The 17,531-nt window shown below is 41.7% G+C and overlaps 1 protein-coding gene across 1 annotated transcript in view; it reads right to left on the bottom strand.

Annotated features, from left to right (window-relative positions):
• Nucleotides 1-17,531, bottom strand: part of LOC115470067 (WASH complex subunit 2A-like) — a 211,934-nt gene that overhangs the window by 178,574 nt on the left and 15,829 nt on the right. The window contains exons 5-7 of the mRNA XM_030202955.1: nucleotides 13,770-13,943; nucleotides 6,427-6,520; nucleotides 6,231-6,289 (exon numbers count right to left, since the gene is read on the bottom strand). Coding sequence (XP_030058815.1) covers nucleotides 6,231-6,289; nucleotides 6,427-6,520; nucleotides 13,770-13,943 — 327 coding nt within the window. The remainder of the gene's footprint in view (nucleotides 1-6,230; nucleotides 6,290-6,426; nucleotides 6,521-13,769; nucleotides 13,944-17,531) is intronic.

The raw sequence follows: 17,531 nt of genomic DNA, 5'->3' as shown, positions 1-17,531 counted from the left end.
TCTCCGTTTTTCTGAAACCAAAGTTTATATTTCACATATTCTTCTTACACTGATGTATAAAAGGTCCCCCCCCCCCCCTACACATACCACCCTCCTGATTTTCCCTATACTGCACATTAGGGCTACATTTAAATTAAAAGTTTTAATTGCAATTAGTGATTATTCATAAAAGAATAGAGAAGAAAACTGAGAACATCATTATGCCTCTGTATAGGCCCCTGGTGTGACCACACATGGAGTATCCACACATTGAGTATTGTGTGTAGTGTACAGTTACAATTGCTCCATCTCTAAAAGGATATAGTGGAACCAATAAATTCAGAGAACAGTGACAAATATGATAAGGGGGATAGAATATATCTTTTAGTAAAAACAGGCTAAACAAGTTAGGGCTCTTCAGCTTGGAGAAAAGACATCTTCGTTCATTTTACTATTGTTATGTTACTACTACTACTATTTAGCATTTCTATAATTGTTATGCTGTTAAAACTGTAAATTGAATGTTAAACTGTAAACTGTCTTGGGTGAATCTCTTTATAAAGGCGGTTAATAAATAATTGCATAATTAAATGTTATTTATTTCCAACTGCAGCTCCTTGTGACTCTGGACAAGTCACTTAACTGTCCATTGTCCCAGGTACAAAACTGATACTGGTATATAACATGTAAACCATTTTGACTCTATAATCATGAAGGTGGTATATCAAATCTCATTCCCTTCCTTGAAGGACTGAATCTCTCTCCCTCCCATTGCCAGATCCATCTCTCCTTTTCTATTCCTTCTCTCCCTCTCCTCTTCTCACAGGTTCATTATCTCTCTCTCCCCCCTTCCTCCCTCCCTTCTACCCCCATGAGAAGCGACACAAACTTGGTGGTAAATAGCACCAAGCTCTTCTCGTGGTTGCTAGAGCTCACTGCCTTGGCTATAGGTTCCACTCGTGGCCCCTCTAGTTATGCTCATTGTCAGCAGCTCTTTCTCCCCACCCCCCCCCCAGGGTTTGGCATGTTCCCCCTCTCAATCCCCCCCAACCCAGGGTTTGGCAACTTCTCCCTCTCAATCCCCCCCCACCCACAGTTCAGCATCTTCCCCCTCTCAATCCCCCCCCCACCAGTCTACTTTAAAGATGATCTTATGTTGGTCCCTGGTAGTAGCAGCATTACACATATGCTGCCTGCAGCCTGCTCCAAAGCTTTCCCTCTGGCCCATCCTGCCTCCTCTGACATCACTTCCTGTTTGTGCATGTGCAACCAGTTAAGTTCAGGGGGCAATTATTTTTTCACGAGTGATATGGGTATTGGGATAACTTTGTTCCCTTAATAAATGAAGTAATAATTTAAAAACTGTACTGTGTTCACTCAGATTGCATTTGTATAATATTACATTTTGTATAAGGATCAGAAACAATTCAGAGTGACACAAATGCAATAAAAGGGGAAGTTAGGAGAGGGGGCAACCTTTTTCACACTACTGTATTTTATTAAGCATCAGTAGTTCTATGGAACTTGTCACCCCCTTTTTATTTTGTCTTGATACTGTAAACATAGGCTATTGATTATGCTTCTACTGGAAACCTGTAATATTTAGCTTGCACATTTAATAAGATAATTTCTCAGAGCCGAGTCAAAGCCATGCTGCTGCCATATAACTACAGTGGTGGAAATAAGTATTTGATCCCTTGCTGATTTTGTAAGTTTGCCCACTGACAAAGACATGAGCAGCCCATAATTGAAGGGTAGGTTATTGGTAACAGTGAGAGATAGCACATCACAAATTAAATCCGGAAAATCACATTGTGGAAAGTATATGAATTTATTTGCATTCTGCAGAGGGAAATAAGTATTTGATCCCCCACCAACCAGTAAGAGATCTGGCCCCTACAGACCAGGTAGATGCTCCAAATCAACTCGTTACCTGCATGACAGACAGCTGTCGGCAATGGTCACCTGTATGAAAGACACCTGTCCACAGACTCAGTGAATCAGTCAGACTCTAACCTCTACAAAATGGCCAAGAGCAAGGAGCTGTCTAAGGATGTCAGGGACAAGATCATACACCTGCACAAGGCTGGAATGGGCTACAAAACCATCAGTAAGACGCTGGGCGAGAAGGAGACAACTGTTGGTGCCATAGTAAGAAAATGGAAGAAGTACAAAATGACTGTCAATCGACAAAGATCTGGGGCTCCACGCAAAATCTCACCTCGTGGGGTATCCTTGATCATGAGGAAGGTTAGAAATCAGCCTACAACTACAAGGGGGGAACTTGTCAATGATCTCAAGGCAGCTGGGACCACTGTCACCACGAAAACCATTGGTAACACATTACGACATAACGGATTGCAATCCTGCAGTGCCCGCAAGGTCCCCCTGCTCCGGAAGGCACATGTGACGGCCCGTCTGAAGTTTGCCAGTGAACACCTGGATGATGCCGAGAGTGATTGGGAGAAGGTGCTGTGGTCAGATGAGACAAAAATTGAGCTCTTTGGCATGAACTCAACTCGCCGTGTTTGGAGGAAGAGAAATGCTGCCTATGACCCAAAGAACACCGTCCCCACTGTCAAGCATGGAGGTGGAAATGTTATGTTTTGGGGGTGTTTCTCTGCTAAGGGCACAGGACTACTTCACCGCATCCATGGGAGAATGGATGGGGCCATGTACCGTACAATTCTGAGTGACAACCTCCTTCCCTCCGCCAGGGCCTTAAAAATGGGTCGTGGCTGGGTCTTCCAGCACGACAATGACCCAAAACATACAGCCAAGGCAACAAAAGAGTGGCTCAGGAAGAAGCACATTAGGGTCATGGAGTGGCCTAGCCAGTCACCAGACCTTAATCCCATTGAAAACTTATGGAGGGAGCTGAAGCTGCGAGTTGCCAAGCGACAGCCCAGAACTCTTAATGATTTAGAGATGATCTGCAAAGAGGAGTGGACCAAAATTCCTCCTGACATGTGTGCAAACCTCATCATCAACTACAGAAGACGTCTGACCGCTGTGCTTGCCAACAAGGGTTTTGCCACCAAATATTAGGTCTTGTTTGCCAGAGGGATTAAATACTTATTTCCCTCTGCAGAATGCAAATAAATTCATATACTTTCCACAATGTGATTTTCCGGATTTAATTTGTGATGTGCTATCTCTCACTGTTACCAATAACCTACCCTTCAATTATGGGCTGCTCATGTCTTTGTCAGTGGGCAAACTTACAAAATCAGCAAGGGATCAAATACTTATTTCCACCACTGTAACTGTTATTAAAATATTATACCATAATACACACCATAAGTTTATTCAGAAACAATAATAGTGGACCAGATGATTTACAGTGGTGGAAATAAGTATTTGATCCCTTGCTGATTTTGTAAGTTTGCCCACTGACAAAGACATGAGCAGCCCATAATTGAAGGGTAGGTTAGTGGTAACAGTGAGAGATAGCACATCACAAATTAAATCCGGAAAATCACATTGTGGAAAGTATATGAATTTATTTGCATTCTGCAGAGGGAAATAAGTATTTAATCCCTCTGGCAAACAAGACCTAATACTTGGTGGCAAAACCCTTGTTGGCAAGCACAGCGGTCAGACGTCTTCTGTAGTTGATGATGAGGTTTGCACACATGTCAGGAGGAATTTTGGTCCACTCCTCTTTGCAGATCATCTCTAAATCATTAAGAGTTCTGGGCTGTCGCTTGGCAACTCGCAGCTTCAGCTCCCTCCATAAGTTTTCAATGGGATTAAGGTCTGGTGACTGGCTAGGCCACTCCATGACCCTAATGTGCTTCTTCCTGAGCCACTCCTTTGTTGCCTTGGCTGTATGTTTTGGGTCATTGTCGTGCTGGAAGACCCAGCCACGACCCATTTTTAAGGCCCTGGCGGAGGGAAGGAGGTTGTCACTCAGAATTGTACGGTACATGGCCCCATCCATTCTCCCATTGATGCGGTGAAGTAGTCCTGTGCCCTTAGCAGAGAAACACCCCCAAAACATAACATTTCCACCTCCATGCTTGACAGTGGGGACGGTGTTCTTTGGGTCATAGGCAGCATTTCTCTTCCTCCAAACACGGCGAGTTGAGTTCATGCCAAAGAGCTCAATTTTTGTCTCATCTGACCAGAGCACCTTCTCCCAATCACTCTCGGCATCATCCAGGTGTTCACTGGCAAACTTCAGACGGGCCGTCACATGTGCCTTCCAGAGCAGGGGGACCTTGCGGGCACTGCAGGATTGCAATCCGTTATGTCGTAATGTGTTACCAATGGTTTTCGTGGTGACAGTGGTCCCAGCTGCCTTGAGATCATTGACAAGTTCCCCCCTTGTAGTTGTAGGCTGATTTCTAACCTTCCTCATGATCAAGGATACCCCACGAGGTGAGATTTTGCGTGGAGCCCCAGATCTTTGTCGATTGACAGTCATTTTGTACTTCTTCCATTTTCTTACTATGGCACCAACAGTTGTCTCCTTCTCGCCCAGCGTCTTACTGATGGTTTTGTAGCCCATTCCAGCCTTGTGCAGGTGTATGATCTTGTCCCTGACATCCTTAGACAGCTCCTTGCTCTTGGCCATTTTGTAGAGGTTAGAGTCTGACTGATTCACTGAGTCTGTGGACAGGTGTCTTTCATACAGGTGACCATTGCCGACAGCTGTCTGTCATGCAGGTAACGAGTTGATTTGGAGCATCTACCTGGTCTGTAGGGGCCAGATCTCTTACTGGTTGGTGGGGGATCAAATACTTATTTCCCTCTGCAGAATGCAAATAAATTCATATACTTTCCACAATGTGATTTTCCGGATTTAATTTGTGATGTGCTATCTCTCACTGTTACCAATAACCTACCCTTCAATTATGGGCTGCTCATGTCTTTGTCAGTGGGCAAACTTACAAAATCAGCAAGGGATCAAATACTTATTTCCACCACTGTATAATCAAGGAAAATGCATCAGAAAGTAATAGTGATAGCAAACCACTGTTTAATAATGAGTGGAGAATGTTTTAAAAAGTATTGAAGTACCACATTTTCGCTGCTTCTGGACTTGAACAGAGAAAATACTGTATATATACAATTAAACCACAGTAAGTACTGTGGTTTAATAGGATATATACAAATTGGATATATACAAAAGTTCCTCTTTTTAAAAGATCTAGGGGTCCTTTTACCAAGCTGCAGTAAAAGGACTCCTGCAGTGGCATCTGTGTGCGGATTTGAGGTGCGCCAAGGCCCCCTTTCACAGCAGTGGGTAAAAGGAGGGTTTTTTTAAAAGACAAAAATGGCCATGCGGTAAACACTTCTCAAGCAGCCATTTCCTGGGGAAAACTCTTACTGCTTTCTATTTAGGAGACTGTAAAGGCTCCCGGTGCTAAAATAATTAAAAATAAAAAATTCTTGAGCCCCTGAAATGGCACACGGCCCACACCAGAAATACCACTGGACTTCTACGGTAGCCCGGCAGTACAGCCGATTTGTTGCCATTGTTCACAGTAACCCTACCGCGGCTCTGTAAAAGAGGCCCCTAATAATTCAGTGGTATGTAAAGTACTAAACACAATTAATCTCCACAAGACAGAAGAGCCAACCCAATTAGCTTTTTCTGAAGCTTGACAAAAATGAATATTTAGAGAAATTCAGTTCATGGCAGGACATTTAAGAAGATATCCCAGAAACTAAGGGCCCTATTTAATAAGCTGTGCTAGAGGCACACTAGTGTTTTTAGCACACGCTAAGCATTAGCGCGCTTTAACCATGTAGATGCCCATAATATTCCTATGGGCGTCTACACGGTTAGCGTGTGCTAATTTTTAGCATGCGCTAATAACGCTAGCGTAAACAGGGCCCTAAGTATTTTATATTTATTTATTTTTTTTAATTTACAAAAAGTCTTAATACCTCAAAAGAAAAAAAAAGTCATGTATTCTGAGCACATGGGTTTTCTTTTTCCTTTTGAGGTATTAGGGGTTTTTTTTTCCCATAAATTTTTAAAACATTTATTAAATATTAAAAAGTTTTACTTTGGTGGCCTGAGGTTCTTTGATTCTCTCATTTTTGCTTTGTAGACATTTAGGAACACTTTCACTAAAAGCTTAGCACGTGCCCATTGGCTTCTTAGAACTCAGTGAATGCTAAGCTTGCATTAAACTTTAGTAAAAAGGATCCCTTAAGCAGCTCAAGAATTTTGCCAAAATGAGACTCCACTGCAGTCAGAAAGATCACATTTATTAAACAAAAAGGACTTTTCTTACCGCTTCATCCTTCTCTTCACTGTCAATAACACTGCCACGATCACTGTCTACTGACCCTTCTGTTTAAAAAAAAAAAACAAAAAAAAGCCTCAATATACATTTCAAGGTAGAATTGCATCCTATTCACTATAAGCCTGACAAAAAAAAAATCAATGCACAGTGATAATTTATTGAAGTCTAGAAAAATGGAATTCACCTTCACTAGAAATATCACCAAGACCAATATCCTCTTGCTCCATGAACAACTGTGTACCAATTAAATAAGGCAAGGGTCTGTCAATGTATAGGTCCTATAAGAAAGTGAAACAAATTAGTAATCATACTGGACATATTTACAATGCGTGTGATGCAAAAGAATTGTGAATACGTAAAACAAACTGGATCCTACCCTATTTGAAAAAAATTGTCCAAAATCACTAGCAATACTGAAGTAGTACCAAATTTAAGGAAAAATCAAGATGGAAATGCTCATCTGCAGACCATTCTTCTTGCCAAACTCTATTTAGAGATAAGCATGATTTTGTACAACAAAAAGTATAAGATCAAGGAGGGGTAGTGATTATCTTTCCACTCTACACAGACCTCTTCCTCCTCCTCATCCCTTCCCACCAAATCAGCAGGCGGGTGAATGCCTTCAGACTTCAGCAACTTCAATAACAGCTCTATATTCAGTGGGTAACAAGATATCCCACCTTCACACTAAGCATTTCTAAAACTTGGGAGGTAAAAAATTAGGGGTTAAGAAACAGCACTTCTCAATACTGGCAGCCAAAAAATACTGGTCCCCAAGTTCTAAAAAATTTTGTAGTGTCTTGAATATATGGCACCTTTTCTCTGTGGCAATTAATGATATTCAAAATTGCCACAGTATGAAAACATTCTAGCCAGTAACTTTATCTGACCCAGTATAAAATCACAATTGTTTAAAACCTGCTTTAATTAGGCATATTATTTGATTGACAAAGTATAACAACGTAATGCCAAAGTACAACAATGAAATGCCTATCACCCACCTCCCTACGGCCATTTAAGGGGTCTGCCCTCAGCATTACTGAGGTCTGCCTGCACCTGGGCATGTGCTCTACTCTAGCACCCTCCTCCCACCGACTGGGTCACAACCGCCTCTGGGCGAGTCTCCTGCTGTCAATTATTCCTGGTATTTTCTAGGTTACTGGGGCCTCCCAGTGGTCCCACAGTTCCTAGAAAGCACTCAGACCCAACACACAAATCACCAGGATTCTTAGTCAGTCCAGACAAGCAGATTTAATACACTAAAAAAGATTTGTCACAAAAATATTGAACAGTGAACCATAAAAAAAAAACCAGATGGAACAGCAACATCACACATAACAGGTAACTGAATATGGATCAATATTAAAACAATCTAAACATTTAGTCACTACTTGGATAGTGCCTGGGGAGTACAGGAAATAATGCTGCTCATAGGGTCTCAGTGAACAGATCTTTCTCTCTCCACTCCCTGGCTGAGACTGGAGAAAAATCCAGTATTTCCAGCCTGGATTTGAACTCCTGGGTCAATCAGAGCCCAGAAAAACATTTTTTAAAAGTAGCTGGCCACATCACTGCAGGTTACGTCCTTTCTGTGTTAAACTGAAGAAGGAACCGTCATTTCTCTGTAACAGCTTTGAACATAAAACATGCACCACGTGCTGGCCAAACTAGAGAAATACACTTCATGAAATATTCTTATAATACACATGCTACTGGAAACCCACTATTTCACCACATCTATAAAATTACCCATTCCACTTCTTTCATAAACTGTGTGCATGGTACCGAAGATTGGAGAGTGGCCAATGCAATGCCAATTTTTTTAAGGGATTCCAAAAGTGATCCAAAAATTATAGACTGGTGACCCTGACGTTGGTGCCAAGCAAAACGGTAGAGACTACTATAAAGAACAAAATTACAGAGCATATTCATAAAGAAGCCAACATGGATACAGTGAAGGGAAATCTTGCCTCACCAATCTACTATGTTTCTTTGAAGGGGTGAATAAACATATGGATAAAAGGTGAGCTGGTTCACCTGTAACTGTCTTGTCTGTCTGTATTATTTAAATTGTAAGCTCTTTTGAGCAGGGACTGTCTCTTTGTATCAGGTGTTCAGCGCTGCGTGCGTCTGGTAGCGCTATGCAAATGCTAATAATAATAATCTGGATTTTCAAAAAGGATTTGGCAAAGCACCTCATGAAAGACTCCTGAGGAAGTTAGAAAGTCATGGGATAGGAGGTAATGTCCTACTGTGGACTAAAAACTGGTTAAAAAATAGAAGACAGAGTAGGGTTAAATGGTCAGTATTCTCAATGGAGTAGATAGTGGGATTCCCCAGGGTCTGTGAATGGACCACTGCTTTTTAACATATTTACAAATGATCTAGAGATGGGAAAAACTAGTGAAGTTATTAAATTTGCTGATGATACAAGCTTACTCAAAGTTGTTAAACCACAAGAGGATTGCGAAAAATTGCAAGAGGACCTTACGAGACTGGGCATCCAAATAGCAGATGACATTTAATGTGAGCAAGTGCAAAGTGATGCATGTGGGAAAGAGGAACCTGAACTATAGCTATGTGATGCAAGGTTCCACATTAGGAATCACCGCCCAGGAAAAGGATCTAGGTGTCATCGATGATGATACATTAAAACCTTTTGCTCAGGGTGTAGATGCGGCCAAGAAAACAAATAAAATGTTAGGAATTATTAGGAAAAGGAATAGAAAAGCAAAAGGAGAATGTTATAATGCCTTTGTATCGCTCCATGGTGTGACCGCACCTTGAACACTGTGTGCAATAATGGTTACCACATCTCAAAAAAGATATAGTGGAATTAGAAACGGTACAGAAAGGGTGCAGCCCCTCCTTACCTCTCAACCCTCATCTCCTCTTACGTTCCTACCCGTAACCTCCGCTCTCAAGACAAATCCCTCCTTTCAGTACCCTTCTCCACCACCGCCAACTCCAGGCTCCGCCCTTTCTGCCTCGCCTCACCCCATGTGTGGAACAAACTCCCTGAGCCCATACGCCAAGCCTCCTCCATGCCCATCTTCAAATCATTGCTCAAAACCCACCTCTTCAATGTCGCCTTTGGCACCTAACCACTACACCTCTACTCAGGAAATCTAGACTGCCCCAACTTGACATTTCATCCTTTAGATTGTAAGCTCCTTTGAGCAGGGACCGTCCTTCCTTGTTAATTTGTACAGCGCTGCGTAACCCTAGTAGCGCTCTAGAAATGTTAAGTAGTAGTAGTAGTAGTAAGTAGTACAGAGAAGGATGACGAAAATGATAAAGAATGTGGTAAAAACGGTTAGCTTAGCAGGGTTTAAAAAAGGTTTTGCACGTAAACTAATTAGCCAATAAGGCACCAACAACTGATATTAACAAGCACTTAATTGACACTAATTAGGAGTTACACGCAAATCAGCCCTATCTCCTAACACGTTTGTCTACTATCATAGCACGCAACTCCAAAAAGGAGGCAGTCACAGAATTTAAGCACGATGTTATAGAATACCTGCACTTGCACGCCTAACTGCCATTAGTTGGGCGCAAGAATTTATACCAGTCTTTGGAAGGCGTAATTTCTCACACACAATGTTAGGTGTGAAATGCACACTAAGCTACTATTCTGTAAAGGGTGCTCTGTGCAGAGCGCTCTTTACAGAATACTAGCTTAGAATGATGATCCCAGCACCAAACTCCCTTGTACATGTACACTTCATATAAGCATTTCTGGAGGTATAGTTTGGATGGAGCTGTAATGTATGGAAAAGTTTTCTTACCTGATAAACTTTCTTCCCTTTAGTCCTACCAGACTAGCCCAGTCCAACAGGTTGTGTCCCTCTACCAGTGGATGGCGATAGAGGAAGAAAACAGTTCTTGTGACTCACTCGTAGACCGGTCAAGATGCTTAGTAGGTGTGCATAACCCAAGACTCTTGACCAGTCTGGAGGGTCTAAAGGAAAGAAAATTAACAAGTAAGATCTAATTTCTCCATAGAGGTGATGGCAGCAGGAGCAACACAGGTAGATGTTGCAGGACAGCTAGACTGGGAACCGCTTTAGGAGAGAAATATACAGGTGGTTGCTGCTACAGTGGGAGCAACCCAGAGGAGTGCTGCCATTATGTAATACAGGTGGCCATCGCCACTGTGCAACCAAGACGGTTACTGCAAATGTGCAAAGGCGGTGGCTGCCATCATGCAAAACAGTTGGATGTCATCACTGTGAGTGCAGTTAGCGTGTAATACCACTGCCATGGCGCAACGTGCCTGTGGATGCAAGTGTGCAACCCAGGTGGCCACTAAACACATAGGGACTGAGAAGCCCAGGAAGATAGAAAAAAATGTGCACTACCCCCCGGATTCTATATAGCTCGACTGAAATTCAACGTGCAAATCTGGTCGTATTATGGATTTGCAGGGGCAATTTAATTACTTAACAAGCCAGAGATGATACAAGCAATTATTGACACTAATTGACATTAATTAGAATTTACATGCACAACTTGCTAAGTGTATTCTGTAAAGTGGTGCATGTAAATTGTAATGTTGCTGACAAAAAAAAGTGTGTGGCCATAGGCGTGGAATGGGCAGGTAGTGGGCGTTCCAAAAATGTATACATAGGATTATAGAATACACCTGCTCCGCACCTAACTAGGCGCTAGTATTTACACCAAGCTTTACTTGGCATAAAATGGACACACCCACACTTAGGCGCAGGCATGGCCGCAAGTTATTTATTTATTTGTAGCATTTGTATCCCACATTTTCCCACCTATTTGCAGGCTCAATGTGGCTTACATTATGCCGTGATGGCGATCGCCATTTCCGGGTACAGAACTACAAATGGTATTGCATTAAGGTGCATACAAATACGTTGTGGTATTACATAGAGGTTTCTGATTGACCTCCTTTTCCGGGTACAAAATTACAAATGGTATATAGTCTATAAACCCGCTAGGTGTATTCTATTTAGGCATGGTTTATAGAATTAACTTAGGTGGAAGTTTTTTCAGCGCCAATTTTGCAGGCGCCATATATAGAATCTAGTCCTATATGTGGAGGTGAACCACAGTTGAATGGAAAAACTGCAACTGAGCCAGCTCTGAAATCAGTGGCTACCAAACTTCTTTGGCTGCACTACTTCCATAACTGAAAAAACTAATGCAACTATTCTGAATATGGCAAGCCAGACAAGTAACTCATGTTGAAACAGAGTGCACACAGGACTGGCGTTTTTGGTGCCAACGGATCACAGTGACAGTAAACTTTGTTCAACTCTGTTCGCAGTAGTCTAAGTGTTGCATCTGACCACTGAAGCAGGCGAGCACACCTGCCGAAACACGGCCCCATGTCAAGTTTCCTGTTGGTGCCACTGTTGGAAACAGGATGCTGGGCTTAATGGACCTTTGGTCTGTCCCAGTGTGGCAATACTTATGTACAATAACGATTCCTTTTTGACACTGTCCATGTGGAAGCCAGTGTGTTATCCTCTGCTTTTTCTTTGGACCTGCATAGAGGCTTTTTCCAGTTTCCTTTGTTAATTTTGAAATAGTGCACCCATAAAATTTGGTAGAACACAGCCAAGAGTTGTATTGTATAGCTTTAACCAGATTAAAAACATTTTTTTTTTAAAGAATACTGGTGATGGGGGAAAGACAGAAGCAAGTTTGGCTATTTATGCTAAAATAAAGCCAGCTGGCTGAAGATAAGAATAGTTAATTCTTAGGAACTCCATATAGGAAAAGCTAAATACATTTAACTGCAATTAATGACCGACTGCTACACATAAGAACAGACTTAGCCTAATTGATATTCAAATTAAACAGAGAGAAAAGTAGTAGAGTCTGTATCTACTATTCAGGCAGGTACTGTAACCATTGAGGTGACTGTACCAGATATTACAAAATTAAATCAAGTTGTAGCATACAACTAAAGAATAGGAGCACATGTCATAAGGGGTATATTTTTTTTAACTTGAGAGATAATAAATGTCTGGATTTGCTTACTATGAATCAAACAACCAGGAAAACACTTGAAAAAATAAACAAACATCAGCTGACAAATGGAAAAAGAATTCTGGCGGGAAAAATTACAGTCTGGAACATTGAGGAAAATTTAATGTCACGGAAAAATAGTAGGTAATCCTCCATATAAGAGAGTCAAAGAAATATTCACTGATTATAGATAGTCACATAGAATATTTCACTGCATATAGAAACCAAAAGAACAAAGATTCCTGTCAGCGATCTCTGCAGTGAGAATCAAGCTGAGAGATCTTAATAAGGAACAGCGGCACAAACACCAAAGCACTGATTTAGAACAGGCTCACCCAATGCAGGCTGACTTCAATAGATGGTGGTCCAGTGGGAGAGAGGAAATGGAGAGATGGTAGGGATCTCAGATCTCTAAGATATACCCCAGCTCCACAGGACAGCTGCCTTTTTAAATATTAAGCAGGAGCTTATGGCAAAGAAGGAACCCTAACTCAACTGAACCCCAGGCATTAAAACTGGGTCAGGAGAACACTAAATAGGCACCCCCCTTACCCAAACTCAATTAAGTCTCAGTAGCAGAAAACACTAAAAAGGTAGTTAAAGCTCAACTGAAACTAGTTAGAAACCAGGTCAGGAGCAGGGCTGTTAGCCCGTCATCCATCTGCTTGGTAGACAGAGGAAATACTAAAACATTCTATGCTGCATAATACCCTTAAGGGGTGAGTCACAAGAAGTATTTTCTTCTTCTGTCTCCTTTCACTGGATGGATCTGAGGGCCTATTTTATACAGACATATATGTACCTAATGTTATAGTTATAAAGTACAATTCACACCAAACGTCCAAAAGGAAGCAATAATGTAAACAATATTCTTCAAAAAAACACTTCCAATTGATACACAAATATTTTCATATCATTTTTTAAAAAATTCTTTAATCAATGGAGACAGCTCACTTTTCAATTGTTAAGTGATATATTGCAATAATGTATTTAGTGATATACATGAGGAGCTTCTGGGTAGATGATTACAATTTTGGAAGACAATAGAAGAAGTCTCTGTATATTGGGAGCTAGCCTTTTGCCTCATATATGATTACCCCAGAACTGAAAAGATACTTTTTTCCACCGATTAAAGAAATTAAAAAAATATATGATAATTTGTGATATTTATTGGAAATCCTTTTAGAAGAATATTGTTTACAGTTATAAAGTAGGCATAAACTAGGCATTTTTTGGATTTTCCATGGTTATAAAGTTATTCCCATAATATGTATTTTGCACAATTGTAGAGCACCTTGAGTAATTGATGGAAAAGTGTTTTTAAATTGTAATAAATCCCTAAGAAGGGGCAATTATTTGTCTTCCACGTATTTCCTGCAAGATCTATTTTTGCAGTGAAGAAAATAAACTGTTTAAAATGCAGATTATATATACTGCAGGACAAGAAGAAAACTATCATTAACAATTAAAACTGCAGGCAAGTAGTACTATTAACCTCTAGATGGAAACATACTAGTTTACCTTCGGTTCAAGTATCAGTTCTACTCGTTCACTTCCTTCCTCCTCTTCTGAATCTGAATTTCCTGCTTTAATATCCAGTTGCTCAAATGCAGTGTCTAATACTTGCAATCCATAATTCACGGCTTCTTGGATCTTAGGAATCAGCTCTGCTTCCTTTTGTTCACGTGTTTTCTCCTTCATAACATATACAAAATATACCATGAAAATAAGATTTTATAAGAAGACATCTAATTGTAGGTACGAATAGATAAAAAAACGCAACATTTTTGTCACAGAAAAGCAAAAAGTAGGGACAGAAAGCCTTCCAAATGAATCAATCAGGGGTACTCCAGAAAAAAATGATGTTAGCAGTTAAACTAGAGGCATAGCTAGGTGGGGTGAAAGGGGAGCAGCCGCTCCCCCAAATATATTTGGGATGAAACGACGTCTATGCGGCTCAGTCCTTCAGCTTCGCAATGGTGCCTATTTTACAAAAGGTCTGCTCCTCTTGACCTCAAAACCTGGCTACTCTCTCAAGTCAAACATTTATTGAAGCATCAAACTAAATTAAACACTATAAGAATTGGAAGTATCGTAAATTACTCTTATAATTGTGCAAAATGTAATGCTGATTTTTAAAAAAGATTCCAGAGGTGATCCAGGAAATTATAGACCGGCGAGCCTGACATCAGAGGTCTGGGTAAAATGGTGGAGACTATTATAAAGAACAAAATTACAAAGCATATTCATAAGCATAGCTTAACAAAGCCAATCTACTACATTTCTTTGAAGGGGTAAACAAACATGTGGATAAAGGTGAGCCGGTTGATATTGTGTATCTGGATTTTCAAAAGGAATATGACAAAGTACCTCATGAAAGACTCCAGAGGAAATTGGAGAGTCATGGGATAGGAAGTAGTGTTCTATTGTGGATTAAAAACTGGTTAAAGATAGAAAACAGAGAGCAGAGTTAAATGGTCAGTATTCTCAATGGAGAAGGGAAGATAGTGGGGTTCCCCAGGGGTCTGTGCTGGGACTGCTGCTTTTTGCTGACGACACAAAGTTATTCAAAGTTGTTAAATCGCAAGAGGATTATGAAAAATTACAAGAGGACCTTAGGAGACTGGGCATCCAAATGGCAGATGACGTTTCGTGTGAGCAAGTGTAAAGTGATGCATGTGGGAAAGAGGAACCCGAACTATAGCTATGTGATGCAAGGTTCCACAATAGGTGTCACCGACCAGGAAAGGGATCTAGGTGTCATTGTTGATAATACCTTCAAATCCTCTTTTCAGTGTGCAGCAGCGGCGGCTAAGAAAGCAAATAGAATGTTAGATATTAAGGCATGGAAAACAAAAATGAGGACGTTATAAATCCTTTGTATCACTCCATGGTGCAACCGCACCTCGAATACCATAAGCAATTCTGGTCAAATCTCAAAAAAGATGTGGAGGGACATTTTCAATATGACATCTTAGTCCAACTTTGGATGTTTTGCTAAGAAATGTCCAAAATTCAAGTGGGGAATATAGCCATTTTCAAAACAGAAAAACGTTAATTTTTTTTCCGAAAATGGCTATTTGCTAGATGTTTTTGTGTCCTGTGCATTTATCTTTTTGGTCCATTTCTGAAAAAAAAAACATACAATTGAAACACACACAAAATCAAGCTATTGGGATGTAGGAGGAGCCAGCATTCTTAGTAGACTGCCCTCACCGACATCGCAGGAGAGCAACTGGGTATCCGAGGGAGCACTGCAGTGGACTTGAAATAAATGCTCCAAGGTAGACATCTCACTGTTGCTCCCTTGTCTGCTAAGCCCCCCAAAACCCAGTACCAACAACTGTACACCACTACAATAGCCCTCACGGGTGAAGAGGGCACCTATATGTGGATACAGTGAGTTTCTGGTGAGGTCTGAAGGGCTCACAGTTTCCACCACAAGTGTAACAGGTAGGGGGAATATGTGCCTGGGTTCACCTGTCTGCAGTGCTCTGCACCCAACACTAGACGTATGTAATGTTTTTAATCACATTTCTTGGGGGTGGGAGGAAGATAGTGACCACTTGGGGAATAAGAGGAGGTCATCCCTTATTCCCTCCAGTGGTCATCTGGTCAGTTAGGGCACTTTTTTGTGGCTTATTCATTAATAAAACAGGTTTAGACCAAAACGTCCAACTTATAGCTCTGGATGTTTTGTTCAATTACAACAGAAAAATGTCCAAGTGTTAAGAGCACCAAGATCCCACCCTTAACATGCCCCCTTGTGATTTCAACGCACTTCTGATGGACTTCACAGAAAAATGTCTAAAAATTGGTTTTGAAAATACCAAATTGGATGTTTTTGTGAGAAAAACGGCCAAATGCAAATTTACGCCACTTTTGGGATGTTTTTCTCTTTTGAAAATGAGCCCCATGGTAAAATTATGTATCATACCTGATAATTTTCTTTCCATTAATCATAGCTGATCAATCCATAGACTGGTGGGTTGTGTCCATCTACCAGCAGGTGGAGATAGAGAGCAAACTTTTGCCTCCCTATATGTGGTCATGTGCTGCCGGAAACTCCTCAGTATGTCGATATCAAAGCTCCATCCGCAGGACTCAGCACTTAGAGAATTACACCCACAAAGGGACACTCTGCCCAGCTCACCACCGCCGAAACGGGGGAGGGGAATTAACCCAGCTCATCCCCACACAAGTGGGGGAGGGGAATCCGTCCAGCTCATCCCCGCGGAGCGGGGGAGGGACACCACACCCGCCGATGCGGGGGGATCTGGCTTATCCTGCAACAGCAACCGCGGGAGGAGCTGACTGACCCTAACACCGCCGAAGCGGGAGGGGTACAAAGCTGCCCTACAGCCGCACGAAGCGGGAGGGAGTGCCGGCAGAATTTTAAGTCTCAATCCAGCCCCGTAAAACGGAGGGGAGAGGAATGCAGCAGCTCACTGTAACACAAACTCGTCTCAACTCTTGAAGAATCCAATTGAAAAAACTTGAACACGAACATGCATATTTTCAAAGCATTTTGGGAGGCTAAGTTCCATAGGTTTCTATGGAACTTTGGGAGGCTAAGTGCTTTGAAAATGAGCTTGGAAGTCTTCCTGAAGTAACTGAAGACTAAACTTGAACCTGAAATGCAACCAGAACATAAACAGTACAGATATCTGGGAGGGGCTATGGATTGATCAGCTATGATTAATGGAAAGAAAATTATCAGGTATGATACATAATTTTACCTTCCATATCATCATGCTGATCAATCAATAGACTGGTGGGATGTACCGAAGCAGTACTCACCCAGGGCGGAACATTGAAATCCCTGACCTCAACACTGAAGCTCCAAACCGGGCCTCCGCCCGTGCCGCCACAGTCAAGCGGTAATGCTTGGAAAATGTATGGGCCGATGCCCAAGTTGCTGCCTTGCATATCTCTTCCAAGGAGACGGACCCGGCCTCTGCCATCGAGGCCGCCTGAGCTCTAGTGGAGTGAGCCTTCAGCTGGATAGGCGGCACCTTCCCCGCGGCCACATAAGCCGCTGCAATGGCTTCCTTGACCCATCTTGCCACTGTAGGCTTAGCAGCCTGCAGACCCTTACGAGGACCTGCAAACAGGACAAACAGATGATCCGACTTCCGGAAATCATTGGTCACTTCCAAATATCTGATGATGACTCGTCTCACATCCAGATATTTAAGAGCAGAGTATTCCTCTGGGTAGTCCTCCCTACGAAAGGAAGGGAGACAGAGCTGCTGATTCACATGGAAGCGAGAAACAATCTTG

This window comes from Microcaecilia unicolor, chromosome 5 (assembly GCF_901765095.1).
Source record: "Microcaecilia unicolor chromosome 5, aMicUni1.1, whole genome shotgun sequence".
NCBI classification, from domain to species: Eukaryota; Metazoa; Chordata; class Amphibia; order Gymnophiona; family Siphonopidae; genus Microcaecilia; species Microcaecilia unicolor.
This window is presented reverse-complemented; position numbering and strand designations above follow the sequence as displayed.